Source organism: Hyperoodon ampullatus (assembly GCF_949752795.1).
Source record: "Hyperoodon ampullatus genome assembly, chromosome: 17".
NCBI lineage: Eukaryota > Metazoa > Chordata > Mammalia > Artiodactyla > Ziphiidae > Hyperoodon > Hyperoodon ampullatus.
The window spans coordinates 45,823,078-45,844,069 of record NC_136930.1 but is presented as its reverse complement, the minus strand read 5'-3'; the positions used below and the strand labels follow the sequence as shown (position 1 = coordinate 45,844,069).

General features: G+C 46.1%; 1 protein-coding gene across 1 annotated transcript in view; it reads right to left on the bottom strand.

The window, feature by feature from the left end:
* Positions 1-239: 239 nt before the first annotated feature.
* The window catches only part of BAALC (BAALC binder of MAP3K1 and KLF4), a gene marked incomplete at both ends in the record, with an annotated part of 86,046 nt that continues 65,293 nt past the window's right edge, over positions 240-20,992 (bottom strand). The window contains 2 exons of the mRNA XM_079722345.1: positions 240-350; positions 13,057-13,223. Coding sequence (XP_079578471.1) covers positions 240-350; positions 13,057-13,223 — 278 coding nt within the window. The remainder of the gene's footprint in view (positions 351-13,056; positions 13,224-20,992) is intronic.

Sequence of the window (20,992 nt, the reverse complement as noted above, 5' to 3'; positions counted from 1 at the left end):
CAAGGGGCAAACTGAACATACATTTGCAGTTTATTACCCTATGGGAGTACTCTGCCAATACATTTACGTGATAAATAGGAGGCTGAGAACATCCCAACAGGCTAAGACAGTCTCCCAAGGCACTCAGCAGCGTTCCCACAGAGCAAGGGCTACCCACGTCTTCAAGGTTCCACGACGGGGTCCAGGATGTGAAGGGCACCAAGGAAGCCCCTCTGCCCTTCAACTGGCTGAACACTCGGCTAGTTGACGCAGTTCTTTGTGATTCTTCGACTTCTGTCCACCTGTCGGATGCTGTCTGCGACATTAATGGTGACTTCTTTTCCAGACGTCCGCTTAGCGTCTCTTTTAGCCTGTTAAAAAGTTTAAACACAGTGAAGTGAGTTACTAGGAAATATCCAAAGGTCCTGACATTTGCATTAATCTCTTGAAATTGTTACACACACACACACACACACACACACACAGATGCAGGAAGAACGACCCACAAGGACACATGCACATATACTCCTTTTCATAGGCTGCTCTGTTGAATCTCTAAGACCAACCTAGTGCAGAGCTTGGCATAGAAATGCTCGGTAAAGCACCGTTGAATGAATGGATGAATGAACTGGCGAAGGTCCATCAAAGGGCAGTGTGATTCCATATATATGTGTTAGCATACGGTATTTGTTTCTCTCTTTCTGCCTTACTTCACTCTGTATGACAGACTCTAGGTCCATCCACCTCACTACAAATAACTCAATTTCGTTTCTTTTTATGGCTGAGTAATATTCCATTATATATATGTGCCACATCTTCTTTATCATGAATAGAGAGGTAGACATAGAAAATGGACTTGGGGACATGGGGTGGGAGGGCGAAGCTGGGGCGAAGTGAGAGTAGCATCGACATATATACACTATGGAATGTAAAACAGTTAGCTAGTGGGAAGCAGCAGCATAGCACAGGGAGATAAGCTCAGTGCTTTGTGACCACCTAGAGGGATGGGATAGGGAGGGTGGGAGGGAGGCTCAAGAGGGAGGGGATATGGGGACATGTGTATGCATACGGCTGGTTCACTTTGTTGTGCAACAGAAACTAACACAATATTGTGAAGCATTATACTCCAATAAAAATCTATTTTAAAAAAAGGGCAATGTGAGAGGTTTCACAGCTGGCTTTGGTAGAGCAGCTAAGGGTTTGAGCTTTGGAGTCAGACAGACTTTGGTTTGAACACTGACTATATAATTTCACTGTGGGCAAGTTTTTTCTAACCTCTCTAACCCTTAGATGAGTTTCTTCATCCGTAAGATGGAGGATAATAATAGTACCTAACGCATAATGTTATTATAAGGATTATCTAAGGTAATGAATGTAAAGTACTTAGCACAATGCCTGTCATTAACTTAAAATGAGGGGAAAAAAAGACTTGACAAGTATAATAAGTAAAAAGTAGGATATATTATCCATTTCCTTTTTTCAATTTTTTTTTTTTTTTGCAGTACGTGGGCCTATCACTGCTGTGGCCTCTCCCGTTGCGGAGCACAGGCTCCGGACGCGCAGGCTCAGTGGCCATGGCTCACTTCGCGGCATGTGGGATCCTCCCAGACCAGGGCACGAACCCGTGTCCCCTGCATCGGCAGGCGGACTCTCAACCACTGCGCCACCAGGGAAGCCCTGCACCCTTCTTTTGAGACTTGCCCTCATCTGATCAGAGTCACCTCAACCAGAAATACCAAAGAGGTTATACCCTAATTTCCAGAGACAGCCTAAAGCCAATGCCTGACTATTGGGAATATAAAAGCTGGTCCTTTTGCCTCAGGAGGGTATAAATCTATGATGCCATTCATGCTCTGGAGTTCCCTTTGGGATCAGGCTGAGGCTACACTACAGCTGTTCAGTTGAGCTCACATATTTGCTGAACTCGGTCCTCTGCCCTACCCTGTGTCCCACTACCTTAAGGGTTTCTTTCACCTGAGACTATGCTTTCACTCACTTACTTGCACAAGAATCCTCATCTCAGGCTCTGCTTCCAGGGACCCTGACCTAAGATAACACTCTATGGGTAATTTGAGGAATGTTTAAGGATCATTTTGACTATATGCAACTTTAGCCTTACCCATTGATTTCATGAGATAGGATTTCATTGTTTTCCTCTTCAAGTTCCCAGTGCCTAGCACAGTCTGAGACCTAAGCGGCCCTCCATTTAACTTTGGTTGAATAAATGGATGAATGAATGAATAAACACCATGCTTTTTTTTTTTTTTTTTTTTTGAGGTACGCGGGTCTCTCACTGTTGTGGCCTCTCCCGTTGCGGAGCACAGGCTCCGGACGTGCAGGCTCAGCGGCCATGGCTCACGGGCCCAGCCACTCCGCGGCATGTGGGATCTTCCCAGGCCGGGGCACGAACCCGTGTCCCCTGAACTGGCAGGCAGACTCTCAACCACTGCGCCACCAGGGAAGCCCATGCATTTCTTTATGTACCCCTGCTTTAACAATCAGAAGTCAATGCTGTCTAAGGACTTAGTGTTAACGCTCAGCTCCTCCAAGCCTGAACCGGCACTAGGGCCTAGCAGTGACTTTCGTGGGTTTATTTCCTCCTAAAAGCAGAGAACTCATAAAGTCCCACAACCAATTTTGTTTCTGAAAGAAAACGGTGGCAATTATGAGGCTAATTCCATCTGATTTCCATTTCGGGTGTTATTGCATAAAAGCTTCGAGGACTGGGACATGGAATAGAGACACAGAGGCCTTATTTGAAATGAGCCAAGTTGAGGGCAGCATTCCCCTCAAACCGGTGGGCAGTAAGAGAGCTTTCCAGAATGGAAGTGTAAACTTTCTGAACTGCATAACTGCTTTTCTTTAGAGTTATTGGCGAGATTTCACAAAAAGTTATTAAAGATCCTACACAGAAGGCGCTCTGCTCGAAGTTTCAGCCTTCATAAGCTTAAAAGTTCAAGCAAACATTCAATAGTTGGATGATTCTTAATTTTTCAGCCTGTTTAAGAATCAAAGGCTACAAAATAGTCATTCCCAGAACAGCCACAGAATATGTATGGTTTGCATCTCAAGTATAGTGGGGCAATCTCTTAAATCTGTGTAGCAAAAGCCTGACAATGGAGATGTTCAGAGGATAAGCTTCAGGGCCAGGCAGACCTGGATTTGGCACGAGGCTTTGCCATTAGTTAGCTGCATGAGACATTGCTTTAACCTCTGAATCTCAGTTTCCTTATCCAAAAGCGGGGATAATGCCTACTTCTTAGTGGGTTTGTTTGTTTGTTTGTTCGTTTGTTTTTGGGGGGAGAGAATTAAGCATGTCACTTAGCATTAATAGGGTGATCAACTTCTGGCTTGCCCAAGACTGTCCCGTTTTCAAACGGAAAGTCCCACATTCCAGGAACCGCCTCAGGACCCTGCAAACCAGGACAGTTAGTTGCCCCAATTATATAGCTTTTGACGTTAATTGTATTCGCAAAATAATGTCAGTCAAACATACCAAATTTAAATCAAAAACTTTCTTGTTCTACTGAAACCATGACTAATGCTACGACTACTTCTAAATACCAATAATAATAATAACTCTACAAGATCCACATTTGGATAAAGAACAAACTGGAGTTCTGTATTCTAATGATGGGCACAGAAGGTTCCAAGCCATAAACAAATCCACTTTCAAATAATTACACTGTATTTAATTTGGCAAATTAAACAATCAGAACAACAATGCATTGACTTGAAAGTGTTTTATAAACGAGAAACTTCCGAGTCTGAGACCTCAGAGAGGCACCCATCCTTTTTAAAGCAGCACGATTATCTAGGAGGGTGGTAGTTGCTGAAATCTAGTCACAGCTTGGAAACCTCAGATTTGAAGCCCAAATGAGAGGGACAAAGATGAATGAGAAAGAGAACCACAATGCCAGATAGTTTCTCTAGAAGTTCCAAGAAAGAAGTTGCTTTGCCCTCCTCTGAGAAAACAGCTATACAGATACACGGAACAATTACACCATTTGTACCTCTGGGACTATGACATTTTGTATGACATAGATATTTTCCCCTGTGATGTGGTTTTTAGCCAGCCAAAGCTTTTAATTTAACAGCCAACACTCTTTATTCAATGACAGGAAAAGAAAACGTGTCCCTATTGCAACTACTGGCTTAAAAAAAAATCTTATACTTCCCAACTCAATGCTGAGAGAGGCCTATTTAGTACCTTTTCCTTTTGCAGCTGTCTGCTAATTTCACTTCTAAAATTCTTGTTTTGTGAGTTTTATCACCGTTGATTTTTGTTAATGGGCCACACTCTTGTTTCTCACCTGGTTTTACAGCTTTTCTATTCTTCCCTTGCCTCATTTTAACTTCTGCAGGTTTAGAATCATAGATTTTAGTCCTCTTGATACTGCCTCTTTAATTAGAAGTCATTTATTTGCTGCCATTTCTCAAAGGTAACCAGACTGACTGTGATAACTTCCTGGCAGATGGGCGTGTTTCTCTTGGGGTTTAGAAGTCAACAGCCCAGCTCACTCTCGTGGAAGGAGGCCCGGACCCAAGAGGGCAGCTAAGTCAGCTCACCTTTTCTCATCTTCTCCCAAATGGAAAGAGCAATGTTCTCTGCTTTAATCTGACTGCACAATATACCTAACACAGGCCTGCACCAACCTTTTCACAGTTCCTTTTAGACAACGAAGAAAAAAGGCTTACTTGAGTTCATGATTTATCAGACACCAATTTTCTGCATAACTAGTATTTTTTAATTATAGAAATGATACATAATTATGGTAAAAGAAATTCAAAGAGTAGAGAAAAAGCACAGTGAGAAGTAACACTTGTTCCCATGCTCTGGCCACGCTGTGTTTTCCCCAGAGGTAATCACGGCCAGTCATTTCCTAGGGAGCGTTGCGGGGATTTTCTAAGCAGACACAGTATGGGGCCGCCTTATTCTCTCTCCCGGTATTCTGTACTTTCTTCTTGGCCTTTAACCAGACTTTGGATTATATATTTATTTGCTTGTTTACTTGCTTATTTCTACATCTTCATCAGATTAAAACTTCAAGGAGGGAGGGACCCAGTCTGTTGTGTTCACCACAGTGTCCTCAGCATCTAACTTAGCACTCATCACATAATAGACCTCTGACAAATAATTTGATGAAGAACATGTGTGTGAAGATACATCTTCAGAAAGAAAGAGAAAAAAATCCTGGGGAACAGAACCTATCCGCATTGCCCTGCCTAAACATTCTAGAACTTTCCTAGGATTTCAATCATGCTCGTGATTGATTGTTCCTTGCACCATCCCTGAGACACGGCCAGGAAGGCAGTTGTGTTCACTTTTCCCGAGGAGGCAACTGAAGTCACTCAGGCTAAAGCAATTTGCTTGAGGCCAATGTCAACAGAGGTGGTGAGTTGAACTAAAGATGGTGGGAGGCTGGACGTGGGCTGTGGGCCTCACACCCAGCCTCCCACAACTGCCAGTGCTCACACAAAATTCTCCACCATTTTGCTTCCGGAAATAAGAAGGAAGATCATGAGGTTTAGAGGCAGACAGATCTGGGTTTGAACTCCAACACAGCCAAGTCACCACTCCCTCTGCCACGCTGGCCAACTACTTAACCTTCCGGAGCCGGTTTTCCCAGCTGGGGAATGACGCTACTTACCACTCAGAGCTGTGAGGGTTAAAGAGGATGCCATCTATACAGGGTGTCTGGCTCACAGCAGACACTGACAATGTTAGTTCCTTCCTCTCTGCCTTCCTAAAAGATTAAAGCCTGAGCCTTGTCAGCTGCAACTCAAGACATTTTTCTTCTTTTCAGTCAAGTCCTATTAAAAGGAGACACACAATAACAGACTTCGAGCTGTTCCCAAATTCCATGAATTTATTTGCTGCTGCTTTATTGGCATTAGAGAGGTCATTCAGGAAACACTTGATCTTAGCAACTCCACCAAGGGCCAGGATGCTAGCCTCCAGAAGCAGGGATCAGACTATGCCTCGGGCAAAACTCTCAAAAACTCCCCACACCTCAAGCAAATCCTGTGCAGACCACAGCCACTTGTACGAATTCAGGCTAACACAGTCTAGGGGTTTTTATTTATCAGGTATCGGACGCCAAAGGGAGCTGTTGCTTTCCAACTTAAACCTCAGATAGATCAAACACTAGGAGGGCAGTAGAACCTGCTTTAGAAGAGCAGTTGGGCTCCAACAGAACAGTCATCAATCACTAAAGGTGGGGAAGGGGGTGAGTGGGGCGTGGAGCCATGGGAAGTTTTTCTAATCTTTCTTTTTTGGCTGCGTCCAGTCTTAGTTGTGGCACGCGGGAATCTTCGTTGAGGCCTGTAGGATCTTTCGCTGCGACACATGGGCTCTTCACTGCAGTGCGCGGGCTTCTCTCTAGTTGTGGCGCCCGGGCTCCAGGGTGCATGGGCTCAATAGTTTGTGGCACTCAGGCACTCTAGTTGAGGTGCAAGCTCAGTAGTTGTGGCGTGCGGGCTTAGTTGCCCCAGGGCATGTGGGATCTTAGTTCCCTGACCAGGGATGGAACCCGCAGGTGGATTCTTAACCACTGGACCACCAGGGAAGTCCCAATTTTTCTGATCTTAATGAAGTCCTAGGCCGACCTCATTCAAGCAGCAATCAGTGAGTACATACTAGGTGCACACCCCTGAAGCAGGCTCCGGGGGGAAGGGAAGAGTACAAAGAAGAAGGTCTCTGCCCTGAGAGTCTTCTAATCGAATTGGGTTTTCTGCAGACCCTCAGGTGAATACTGAGTTTTCCAATTCTTCGTCTACATAAGGTAACAGCTGATATACAGATGCATTGTGGAAATCAGCACACACACACACACACACACACACACAAACACATCCCTATGCTGCTACATTGCTTCCTTTCCCCAGGCTTAAACTAGAATATGCATCAAAGTGTCCTTCTAAGAGGTTTCCCTCTCTGGTTGTCCTCAATGGCTTCTTTTTTTTCGCTCTCCTTTTAATGTCATGTTTTTGTTTCTCTAGGAGAAACTCATATTTACCTTCCAAACTCTCCTCACGGATCTCGTATTACCACCAACCAGGAGAAATTCTGGGCTGGTCCCATCCTCCTTTCTGGATTAGGCCTCCCTCTTTGGTCACATCCACGTCTCTGAGGCTTCACCTACCTTTCCTGGACCACACCAAGCCTTGCTGACAGTCAGACACTGGAGGGGGGGAGGGGGAGGGGTGGGCAGGAGGCGCAGAAGGACAAGGCTACTTAGCTGAGAATCAGTCCAGGCATCAGCTAATTTCTTTGGCAAGGTCCGGCCACTTTGCCAAGAATAATACAGCAACTAAAAAAGATGCAACTTCTGAAGACGTGAAGGCTCACTGGGAGGCCAGCCACAGACTCAGAGCTTCGTCTGCCCCGAGCTACATCCACCATCCAATTTTCTACCTTAGCTGAACACTTGAGGCGATACCTCTGGAGAAGAAATACAAGAGTCCTAAGCCTGAAGAAACGGCACATTCACGTTGGAGAGTAAATGTCTGGAGGCAGCCCAGAGTTCCTGAGCAATTAATTAGCAGGAGAGAACAAGCAGCTACAGAGCTTCACCTTGCGTGGTTTGTTGAGCTCAGGGAAGGCTGGGGGAGGAGAGAGTCGATGATTTATCAGATGCTGCACAGTCAGAAAGGTCCCAAGTGACTGGAGCAAATCAAGGTTTACTAGAGAAAGAGCGACCCACGGAGACAGTTCCAATTTGTAAGACATCATTTTTGCCACAATCTTTCTGCCAGTTAGCACCTATTAACGCTGGGCATGAGACAGGGGCCAGAGGGAGTTGAAAGAAGAAGATGTGGTTTGTTTGGTGAGACAGAGAGTGGAGAAGGGCCCCGAACGCTGCTGCTCCCAGATGCTCACAGGCATCAGCAACGTCAGCTGCCCCTCGTGGCCCTTTGGAAAGTGATCTGAACCGTGGACCACATCTATGTTGAGTAGTTGCTATCCCCTTCCAGGGGCCTTTTCTTTCCTTCGCAGCACCATCTCAAATCTATCTTCATTTATTCTGTATTATCTGCCTCCCCAGGCTCAGCGCCATTAAAATTGGCAGCTGCTGGCTTTGCAGGAGCAAAGGGTGTGTACTGAGAAGACTGCAGAAAACAGGGAGACTAAGCACGGTGGAAACAGATGACAGGCAGCATCAAAAAGGACAGACAGGGCTTCCCTGGTGGCGCAGTGGTTGAGAGTCCGCCTGCCGATGCAGGGGATGCGGGTTCGTGTCCCGGTCCGGGAAGATCCCACATGCCACGGAGCGGCTGGGCCCGTGAGCCATGGCCGCTGAGCCTGCGCGTCCGGAGCCTGTGCTCCGCAACGGGAGAGGCCACAGCACTGAGAGGCCCGCATACTGCAAAAAAAAAAAAAAAAAAAAAAGGACAGGCAGAGATATCTGGATTCTGAGGAAGTAGCACCACATTGCTCAACTCCAAAGGCAGCATCTGCATTGCAGGCTGTGACTGTCCTGTGCACACAATGCAAAGGAGTGGTAGAAGCTGCTTCCTGAAGTTGTACAACAGAGGCCTGAATAGAAGACCCTACAGGGTCCCCGTGGTTTCACTGAGCACCTACCATGCACAACATCCTGAGCTGGGCACGTGCTCCAGAACCTGGGAGAGTTCAAGGCACATGCTGCTGCTCTATCACCTGCCCATTCATCCCAGCCCTGGTCCACCACTTTCACCTGGCTGGCCCTCCCCATTCCTTCTCCTGCTCTCAGATATGGCTTCTCTTCCCCCAGAAAGCTTTCTCTGACATCCAGGTTGGGTTTATTCATTCAATCCCTTGACAGACTTTTGTTGCTCCTCTGCTAAGTGCCAGGCGCTGTACTGAGCACACAAGAGGTTCCCCTCCTGGGGGCTCCCTCAGCATCACATGACCCCCTGTATAACAGCACTTACCACACTGTGTTATAATAGTGTATTCACTGCTATGTCTCTTCTACTAGACTGTGAACTCCTTGAGACCAAGGACTCTATTTTATTAAACTGTGCCTTTCTAGAACATCAAAAAAGAAAAACAATTGGCAACTGCTTCAGAGCAAAGGGCACGTGTGCCTGTTCCACTCTTGGATCCTTGGCATCAGAACAGTGCCTGGCACCCCAATGGCACTCAGTGGATGAACATCAGATGAAGGAATCCAAAGAGTGCTTATAGGACCTGATGAGGAAATTTTCCCGGCCCAGTGACTGGACAAACTTGGTCTATAAATCTGAACGGGAACACTGTGTAGACACATGCATGAGGATGCATGTTTTATGAACAGGTTCTTCTGGAGAAGGAAAGCTTTTTAAAAAGTGCCCAAGAACCATCAGCCGGTGGCCCGATGATGTCCAGGGGAACGCGGTGAGGTGCTAATAGTTCATCTTGAGGGAGCAAAGGCAGACCAGAAGAGGTGAGCCAGACAGTGCCTGAGCCAGGCACAGAAAACGCAGGAAGCTCTAACCTGGAGTATGAAACAAGCTAGGGAGAGACAGTATGTCAAAGGCCCTGGACGCAATAGGAAGAAAATTATTTTCCTTAGGCAGATTCTAGGCAGCTGAGATCTGTGTTGGTACGAGATAGCTCTGCTGACAGAAGCTTCAATCAGAGGTTGACTTGTCTTGTAAGCTGCCACCTTAAGTAGAAACCTTTGCCTTTGAGGAAGTCAGGATGCCTGGTGGCTGGTGAGGTCTCAGGACAGGAAGACCCCTGATGCATTTCAGCAATTGTCTGAATGCTTAAAACTGAAGCTATCCGCTCCCTGATCTTATTTTGGAAATACTTACAACACAGCATTGTTCACTGAATCGTGAAAACAAAATTTCACAATTTTGTTTTGTGGCCAGCTTATCAGCGTGTGACATCTGCCCCCTGGTGCTGTGTTGGTCAGGTGCGTGGTCCTCACTCCCCTGCGACACAGTTTTCACTGTGGCCGGAGCCCGGGGCGGGCTGGCTCCACCCGGCCCCATTTTAACTACCACACAAGCTCCCAGAGTGCACACGTGTGTGGTGTGCGGAGAGCTTGCTTGAGCTGCCTAAGTCTCCATTCTTATCTGTGAACTGGAGACAAAAATATCAACACTGTAGAGTCATTGTGAGGATCCAGTGAGATAATACAAGGAAGTGCTTAGCACCCCAGGCGGCACCTAGAAGGCTGCCCTCACAGGCCTAAGAAAGACAGGGCTAAGCACGACTTACTGGCTTTAAACTCTTATGGTCCATAACTGGAACTTATCTGCTGCTGGTTAGCATGTAAAGTGGTATAACCACTTCGGAAAACTGTGTCAGTATCTATTAAAGTCAAATATATCCCCATCCTATGAGCCAGGAATTCTACTCCTGGGTAGATACCCCAGAGAAGTGAATGTCCACCAAAGGGTACAAGAATGCTAACAGCTATATTGTTCACAATAGCCCCAAACTGGAAACAACCCAAATGTCCTTCAAGTAGAAGGGTTAAATTGTGGTATATTCATTTAATGAAATATACATAACAATGAAAATGAGGAAATGTTTGCAACTCACAACAACATGGATGATTCTCACTAGCAGAATGTTGAACAAAAGAAGCTGGACACAAAAGAGAAAATACTGTATGATGCCATCTATAAAAGTCAAACATAAACAAAAGTGGTCTATAATGCTAGATGTCAGAACAGTGGTTATATTGTTGGGGTGTGGATAGTGACTGGCACATCCCAGTAACCGGGGTGAGGGGCACACAGGGGATTTTTTTTTTTTTTTTTTTTTGCGGTACGCGGGCCTCTCAGTGCTGTGGCCTCTCCCGTTGCGGAGCACAGGCTCCGGACGCGCAGGCTCAGCGGCCATGGCTCACGGGCCCAGCCGCTCCACGGCATGTGGGATCTTCCCGGACCGGGGCACGAACCCGTGTCCCCTGCATCGGCAGGCGGACTCCCAACCACTGCGCCACCAGGGAAGCCCCACACAGGGGATATTTGGAGTGTTCTGTGTCTCCATATGGAAGACGGTTACATGGGTGTGTCACCTTATTAAAATTTATTGAACTTATGACAGACTTGTACATTTTTCTATATATATGTTATATGTGGTAGATTGCACTATTGCCCCTAATCCTTTGCTGTCTCTCTACTGGGGACAGAGTACACTTCCTTGTCCTACTGATGTTGGGTTTGGCCAATAGGAGGTTAGATGGTATGGTGTGAGCAGAGACATGAAATGTGTTTGCCCTCTTGGGTTTCTGCCATAGCCATGATAATATACCTCAGAGAGCTGCTGCTCTTTTAGCCTGATTCACAGAATAAAATACACAGAACAGACTGAGCTAGATCTGGAGCCTGAAGTCAGGCCTAGCCATTCAAATTGTGGCTGATTGTGAGGAGAAAAAGATGGTTGTTTTAAGCCACTGAATGTTGATTTGCTTTGTCATGCAGCATTATTGTGGCATTAGCTGACTAATACATTATTCTCTGACAAAAAAGTACTTTAAGATCTCTACGCTCCACTTTTCTAATAGTCACCTGTTTCAATTTAAAGTTACCAACACCCATCTCTAGCACTTATATGACCTATTCATGTCATCAGTCAAGTGCATCTCAGTTTCCTTGTCTCTGAAATGGGATGATGCTTATTTTACATGCTCTTGGGAGGATTCAATGAGCCAGTAGAACTAAAAGCACTTTGTAAATTGCAGAACACAACTTTAAAGTGATGGATGACGGAAGTGAGGTTGGAAAGCAAGCATGTGACAGGCAAAGCCACTTCCTCCCATTCATGGAATATCTTGGCTCAAAAGGTGAGGGCACAGTGTGGGGAGGAGGTTAGGGTACAAAAGTCAGGGCCTGCCCTAGAGCAATGACCAAGCTTCTGAGCTTAGTTCTGTGGGGCCCAGACTGCCTTGGGAGATGGCAATGATGCTTGGGCCTCTAGAAGGCCAGCTTACGCACAGACAAAGCAGGCAACACAGGACACCAGGAAGGCCACTGCTGCCCTCAGATCTACCCCCCACCCATGACCTTCTACATGTCTGAGGAGCCACCATCAGTGTTTCCTTTAATTGGTTGTGGTGCTGGGTGCCTTACTGCCTTTCTCACGGCACCTCTCAGTTCACAAAGAACAGGCCCATCTGTTCTCTCATCTTGGTACTATTTCCATTGTGTGGATAAAAAACCTGAGACTCTGGGAGACTGAGTGATTCCCGCAAAGCTACTTACTTAATTGAATTTGCAACAGGTTTTCTGACCAAAGCTTAGAAAGGGAACTCACTGATGTGGGCAAGAATTCCATCATTAGATAACCCAGTTGGATCCTCAGAAGATAGACGGCGCTGGCCTGAGGGACAGGACCAGTAAGTCTTGACAGGGGAGAGGGGAAACTGGATTTGGAGTATTGGGTAAGTAGTGGACCTTGAAGGTGGGAGCTAGAGGGGATGGGGGAGATGAGGGAGTGAGAGGGAGGAACGGCAGACCGCTGCGCTGCTCTGCCAAGGAGCGGTCAGGGGCAGCAGGAGAGAAACGAAAGAAGCAGACAGGATGCCAGCTAGGTCCAGGCACTCCGTAGCCCTGCCTCTTCTCCAACAGCAGCAGTGTGGGGTGATGCTGCCACCACATTCTGCAACAAGAACCCCCCTTGCAGACCCTCCCACAGCCCACCTGGTTGGAGGGTGTGAGGTAGAACACCAGGTTTGCCTGCTACCACGCTGGTCTTCTTCCCTGCCAACCCCTGAGATGGCCAACTGCCTGGCCTGAGGCTCGTTCCCGTAGCCAGTACAGACCTCACTACCAAGATGCTGAGAGCTGCGACAGCAACGGAGGTCCTTGAACAAAGCTGTACTTAAACAAACACACACTTCCTTTAGAGTGCAAATATCAAGGAGCCATTTCCGCTGATTCAACAAAACACAGCAACCCTCAAGGCAGGGGGTGGGAGGTGGAGCCTTGCTATTTTCTTTGCAACAATTCTCACACGGGTGGGTGGAGAATTTCCTTTGGCGAGGTGAGCTGTCACTGCTCCTTCCCTGGGTGCTGTCTCAGCTTAGCTCTGCCCTGAAGCAACCTTCTCCCCGTCTCCGGTCCCAAGTCTGTTCTGTGGCTGCGACCTACCTCTGTGGTCCGGAGGCCATTCTGTTTCTGGGTCAGGGGGCCTGAGCTGAGGCCCTGGGGATTTGGGCACTGGGTCCCGCAGCTCATCTTCTTCTCTGGGTTGGATATTCCACTTGGGGCTGTCGATCGGGGCACACTGTTGGAGGACACACCATCTTCCAGCCCACCTGGGGGAGGGAAGAGCAGTTACTGAAAACAGTCTCCAAGAGTGTGGAAAAAAAGACAGCCAAAGAGAAGAAAAAAAAGTCAAGCAGAAATCTCACCATGCAGAGCTACCATTTTCTATAAGAACATGTGTGGTGTTGTTTTTTTTTTTACAAAATGAGACTTTAAAATAATTTTGTAACCTGAAATTTCTACTTAATAATACATCAATGACATTTTTCCATACCCTTAAATATTCTGCCATATTATTTTTCACATACTTACTCTGTCATTGTATGGATGTGTCACCATTTAACTAAACCCCTCTAATTGGATATCTGTTTTCACTTTTTCATATCAAATGTTACTGTGATGAAACTCCTTGGGGTTAAATCTTTATTCTTAATTACTTCCTTAGGATAAATTCCTAGAAGTGGGTTACCGGTTTGAAGGTTATATATCGTTTTTTACATAATTCCACCTCAAGGTATTGGACTGAGCATGTATTCCTCCCATGAAATGCCAAGAAATGATAGAATGAAGTTTAAATATAGCCTCATTGAAAAGCAAGACGAGGGAATTCCCTGGCAGTCCAGTGGTTAGGACTCTGCACTTACAATGCCAAGGGCACGGGTTCACCCCTGGTCTGGTCAAGGAACTGAGATCCCACAAGCCATGTGGCATGGCCAAAAAAAAAAAAAAAAAAGAAAGAAAAGCAAGAGGAGGACTACAGAGAGAAATTCATGGATAAAGAGTATCTGATTGAAAAGATAAAAGGCGGCCCAGGGAGCATGAGGGCGAGTGCCAAGTGGGAGACGAGAAGCCAGCAGAGGCTCTGTCATGGCCACAGGGAGGCCAAGGGCAGCCAGGTAGGTCATTCTACTCCTCCACCAGCTGAGGCCAGTCAGCAATGATGGAGCAGTCTGTCAGGGCAGGACATTGTGATATAACAAGAAATATATATTTGGTCTTTGTCCCCAGTTCCTGGCATAGAGTTCCTAAAACTCTTGTCATTTCCTGAGTAACAGGGGTGACAGCAGCATCTTTTGTTACAACATTTGGTATTTGCTCGCACTTCATGACACAGAGCTCCCAAATTCCTTGGAATTTCATGAGTGATAGGACAGAGAGGAGCCCTATTTGTTATAACAAGGCAGCTCCTGGTGGCCCCTAGATAGCTTCAGATGGGGGCTGGTTGCCAGGAAGACCTAACCTTGATTAGGAGCTTGGAACTTTCAGCCCCACCTTCCAACCTCTGGGGAGGGGAGAGGGGCTGGAGATTGAGTTAGTAACTGATGATGCCTCATGATGAAACCTCCATAAAAATCCCTAAGTGACAACGTTTGGGGGAGCTTCCAGGTGTGCTGGGAGGGTGGCACACGCCAACTCCACAGCATCAGAAGCTTGTCAGAAGCTCCTGCACTTGGAACTCTTTTGGAGTTCTATGTACCTCTTTATCTGGCTGTTCATTTGTATCATTTATAATATCTTTTACAATAATCTGGTATACATAAGTAAAGTGTTCCTGAGTTCTGTGAGTCATTCTAGCATATTACTGAACCTGAGGAGGGGGTATGAGAACCCTGATTTATAGCCAGCTGGTCAGAAGTACAGGTGGCAGCCTGGGACTTGCAACTGATGTCTAAAGTGCGGGAGAGGCAGTCTTGGGGGACTGGGCCCTTAACCTGTGGGTCTGTGCTAACCCCAGGTAGTTAGTGTCAGAATTGAATTGAGTAGTAGGACACCCAGTTGGTGTCTGGAGAGTTGGAGAATTGGTTGATTTGGGGGATAAAAACCCACACATTTGGTGTCAGAAGTATAGTGAGTAGAAACAGCACAGAGAGGGCCTTGGCTCAGAGAGAAGGGCAGGGCTCTCAGGGGCTAGTGACACGTGAGAGAAAGAGAAAAGTCATGCCGAGAGGGCTGGCTTTCTGAAAACAGTCCCAGTGGAGTAAGGCAATAGTTGTTTCCAACCTTGCCTTCCAAGCTGGCTTCTTAAATAGATGCAGCTGATGTTCTAACAGGAAATTTCAGTGACAGAAATCAGTACAAAAATAAGAATATACAAACAGTTGGAGAAGGTCAACACCAAAAAAGAGAGACAACAAACTCTATAATGGAGACCTCAAAGGAAATGGAATTAATACAGGATGTAGCACAGAATTTTAAGTAAGTGTATTTAATCTGCTCAGGAAAATAAGGGAAGATAATATGAGGACAAGAGTGACCAAAAAGGTTCCATTAGAAATATTTGGAATAATAGTTTCGGTTTTTTGAAAATTTATTTATTTTTGGCTGTGTTGGGTCTTCATTGCCGCGCGTGGGCTTTCTCTAGTTGCGGGGAGTGGGGGCTACTCTTCATTGTGGTGTGCCGGCTTCTCATTGCGGTGGCTTCTCTTGTTGCGGAGCACGGGCTCTAGGTGCGCAGCCTTCAGTAGTTGTGGCTTGCGGGCTCTAGAGCACAGGCTCAGTAGTTGTGGCGCACGGGCTTAGTTGCTCCGCGGCATGTGGGATCTTCCCGGACCAGGGATTGAACCTGTGTCCCCTGTATCGGCAGGCAGATTCTTAACCACTGCGCCACCAGGGAAGTCCCTGAAATAACAGTTTTAACTGTTGAAATGAATTTTAAAAACTCAATAGAGAAGCTGAATAGCAGGACAGGCACAGTGAAAGAGCAATTTGGTGAACTGGAAGAGCAAGCCAAGGAATTCTCCTGGAAGGGGTAAGTGAACGTAAGAAAAACACATTAAGAAACACAGAATAGAAATCCAGAAATGACAACCTTAATCTAAGAGGAGTTCCAGAAAGAAGGAGCAGAAAAAAACTGAGCAGAAGCAATACTCACAGAAATAATACTAAGTATTTCTCAGAACTGAAGAAAGACATGAAAGCCCAAATTGAAATAGCCTACCAAGGGAATGTAAATTGGTGCGGCCATTATGAAAAATAGTATGGCGGTTCCTCAAAAAACTAAAAATAGAGTTGCCAGGTGATCCAGCAATCCCAATGTTGGGCATATACCCAGACAAAACTATAATTCAAAAAGATACATGCACTCTTACGTTCACAGCGGCACTATTTATAATAGCCAAGACATGGAAACAACCTAAATGTCCATCAACAGATGAATAGGTAAAGAAGATGTGACATATATATATATACAGTGGGATGTCACTCAGCCATAAAAAAGAATGAAATAATGGCAACATGGATGGACCTAGAGATTATCATACTTAGTGAAGTCAGAAAGAGAAAGACAAATATCATACAATATCACTTATATGTGGAATCTAAAACACCCCACAAGTGAACATATCTATGAAACAGAAACCGACTCACAGACATAGAGAACAGTCATATGATTGCCAAGGGGGAGGAGAGGTGGGGGAAGGAAGGATTGGGAGTTTGGGATTAGCAGATGCAAACTAGTATATATAGAATGGATAAACAACAAGGTCTTACTCTATAGCACAGGGAACTATATTCAACATCCTGTGATAAACCATAATGGAAAAGAATATGAAAAAGAATATATATGTATAATTGAGTCATTTTGCTGCACAGAAGAAATAAACACAACATTGTAAATCAACTATACTTCAATAAAATTTTAAAAATATATATGAAATAGCCTACCAAGCACTTGGCAGGACAAATAAAAAGAAAAACGCAACCCAGACAGATCTTAGTGAAATTTCAGAATGTCATTGATAACAAGAAAAGTTTCAGAAGAGGGGAAAAAATCAAGAATGAGATTGACATCAGGCTTTTCATCAGCAACTAACAGATGTAAGGAAACTATGCAACAATGTCTTCAAGATTTCAAAAGATATACACATTTTAAAGTCTTTTGCAATTCATTGCCAGATTTATCTCTGTAAGTCTTTCTCCAATCACCCTATTGCCCTTCTGCTAACAGTATATGAAATGGCAATGTTCCCAAAACCCTCACAAACACTGAACGTTTTCTTGCTTCTTATCTTTGCCAATTTAAGAGGCAAAATAAATTATCTCATTGCTTTGGTTTATACTTCTTGATTTACTAGAGATATTATTTATGTGCCTGTTGGCTAATTGTGTGTATGTGTTTTTTAATTGTCAAGTCATTTGCCTATCTTACTTTCGGGGTGTTAGCCTAGGTTTGTTTTCAATGAAACTTAAGGAAAACAAACAAAATCCTTTCCCAGACTGTTGAGAAATTATTTGCCATGAGGCAGGCACAGTGTATCTGACATACTAAGGGAGGGAGGAGCAGAACTGATGAGGCTGTAGTCCCAACGCAGTTGAGGGGGTAATGATCCAAAGGACACACATGTCCACATGTCACCCACCTGCTCTGCAAAGTGCAGGCTCTCGACCATGGCCATGGGATAGAAATCAGAATTCAAAGCATTGTAAGTCACAATAGAAGATGCCTGGTCCAAAGTTTCCTGACTGGCATGCACTGTGATTAAGTTCCAGATGTGCAGAGAAATGGATTCCTTCAGCTGGGCTCGCCCCAAATCTCTGTGCCCCTCTTCCTCCACCAGCTGGCAGCCTGCCCCCCTTCTCTTCCCATCCTCCCACCATCCTGTATCAACAGTGCCTCAAATGCATGTGTATAGACACCCCAGCACACATACTCAATCTCCATCCCCACTGCTCCTGCAAACAGCTGTCCCTTGGCCTAGGGGAGTGCAAACCCAGAAAATGAATCAGGTGAAGAGGCCCATGAAGACCCTGGAAGCAGGTCTGGTGTGATTTGGGCTGGTAATTCCAGGGTCCTGGCACCCACAGAAGAGTCTAAAACAGAGCTTTGGGACTTCCCTAGTGGTCCAGTGGTTAGGACTCAGCGTCTTCACTGCTGTGGGCCCCAGTTCAGTCCCTGCTCTGGGAACTAAGACCCCGCAAGCCATGCAGCATGGCATGCATAGATAGATAGATAGATAGATAGATAGATAGATAGATAAATATAAATAAAATAGAGCTTCTCACTGTGGTCCAGGCAAACTGTTGTTACTGGTCTGCTGTGGGATAAGTATAAAAACTGAACACAAGCATTTGGAGGTATCTATGGCAATCTGACATTGCTGGAACACCCAAGATTGAACTTGTCTGATCGAAGAGGGTATAAGACCAGTACCAGTGCTGTCAAACTCACACATGGTGAGTCACAAGTGCTGTGAGCTGTATATTAATCACGCACATAGGATCACATATTTGTCTGTGATGGACTGGGGGGAAAAAGGCAACTGGTTCTGAAGGAGGGATGGAGGCTTTGGTAGGTATGATCCCTTGGCCCCTGGATAACTTGCCCTGTATGGAAGGGTGGAGCCTGGGGGCAGTGGGCAGAAAGGCGGGTCTCTAAAGCACAAGACCAAGGCAGATACCTTGCTTACCTAAGTGTAGGGTGCTTCCTGCCCTTGGGGCTGCTGAGTGGGATTCAACATTGGCCAGTACTGCCTTGACTGTTTACCGCAAGGGGCCATATGGATGTTACCATTTTCTCTGTGGGTCAAAACTTGGTACCTGGGTTGAGGGCAGGTAAGAGGCCCTACTGAGCCATCCACTGAATGCACCATGGTGCTTCCAGCTTGCATCCAGATGACCCCCACTTTGTCCCACCCTAAGACACTTCAAGATGCAAACCTGTCCCCAGTCCTACCCTTGCCCATGGCCAGGCCCCTAAGGGGGTTAGAGGACATGGAACAGAGCTCCCTTCCCCCTTCCCCCACAAGGTAACCCAGTTGTTGACCCAGGAGGAAGGTGACAAGTCAGGAAGGGGAGGCTGAGGGCAGCAGGGGCCAAGAGCAGACGGTGGAGAACACATCGAGGGAAGCAGAGAGGCGACGGGAAGTGGGACCAGGCACGATTTAGAGCTCCAAGCCCCTGGCACACGTGCCATTGTTCCATAGTATTTCACATACAAAACACAAATTCGAAGACAAAATTATTAAGAATTTCAAGATGGCAACTGCAGAGCATTAAATCCTAAGCACAGGCCCCTTCTGAGCCCGGCAGGCCCTGTGGGGCTGCACTGGTTGCACACCCATGAAGCCAGTCCTGACAACACTTAAAAGAGATCAAGGCAGAGCTGCTGTGGCTGAAGTACAAAGAGGCAGTCCTTCCCTCTAAGCAGCCCAGTTATTCCCTGGGCATCTCTACTGAGCCTCAGGGCTTCTAGAAACACCGCTGGAAAGTCACTCATTTGGTCTAGTGTTTTCAGTTTTCATTGGTAACTGAACAACAGTTAGAACTCTGTTTCATTTTTTTTAATATTAATTTTTATTGGAGTATAGTTGTTTTACAATGTTGTGTTAGTTTCTGCTGTACACCAAAGTGAATCAGCTATACGTATACATATATCCCCTCTTTTTTGGATTTCCTTCCCATTTAGGTCACCACAGAGCACTGAGTAGAGTTCCCTGTGCTGTACAGTAGGTTCTCATTAGTTACCTATTCTATACATAGTAGTGTATATATGTCAATCCCCATCTCCCAATTCATCTCCCTCCCCACCTTGGTATCCATACATTTGTTCTCTACACCTGTGTCTCTATTTCTGCTTGGCAAATAAAGAACTCTGGTTTCTTAATCCCCAATCTAGGGACTTCCTCATTGATTAAATGGGAAGAACAATGCCTACTTCACGGGCTGTTTTAAGGATTAAACAAGACAATATATATTAAGGTTCTAACGTGTTTGGCACATACATTGTACTTATTATTACTTATGGTCCAACACCAGCTGCCTTGTCTCCTCATGGCATCTCGCTCCATTAGCCATATTAGTTACATTCTTGATTTATGAGTCACACAATCAGGCCCTGTGAAGTGCTAAAAGACTGGCCCACTGAGGCTGATACACAAGCAGGAAAGCTCTGGCCATAAGCAGGGAGACAGGGTCAGGCTTGGGGCTGGCATTGCCAGTGAGCAGGCTCATCTGCTCAGTATGGTCAAGAGTTCACTGCAGGGGGTCAGGAATATGGGGTCATTTACTGTTAGTTCTGCCTGCAATAAATCAGGTGGTTTTGCTGCATGGATTTAATTTGACTTGTATTTTCTAGTTCCAAAAATAATAAACTCAGTATTAGAAAACCTGTAAACTACAAAAGCACACAAAGGAAAAATAATTTTTACCTCATCATGCAGAGATAACAAGGAGGTGATGTCCTTCTGACAGATGCCATTGGTGCCCCCGCCAAGGTTCACTTACCCGACCCTTGCACGCATCCCCCAGCTGTGGTGGATGCTGGTGGCTGATAGCTCATGCCTGCCCTCTTCTCCTAAAGCTTGTCCTTGGCCAAAGGAGGCCCCCTCACGGGCAGAGGCTTGGCTGATTATGTCAGGTACAGCCCATGGCCGATAAGTGTCTAAAAGCGTGTGGGTGGGATAGGTGGGGGAGAGGTGTGTATACGACAGCCCAGCCCCCTTGACCCTGAGCAGGACAATTTCTACAAAGCAACTTTTCTCCAGAGCAACTCAGGGGATCAGGCCGGGGCTAGACTGATCCTGAAACTGCATCTTTGCCCAGCTCCCCGCCCTGGCACATCCTGCTTCCCTTGGTCCCTCCCTCACACGGTTCTCCTCCAAGGAGCATCTCCAGGAGTCACTCGCATAAGATCCCCATGTCGGGCTCTGCTTCTAGAGAACCAAACCTAAGACAGCATATATACCCTGCACGCTGGATACGTTCTGTCTGCCGCTCCACACTCACTCTCCCCTCCTCTTCACCCTGCTCCAGGTCCCAGAACACTGACTTGAAAGCACCATATTAACAGGCTCCCTTGCCCACTGGCTTCTAGTTGGGTTTG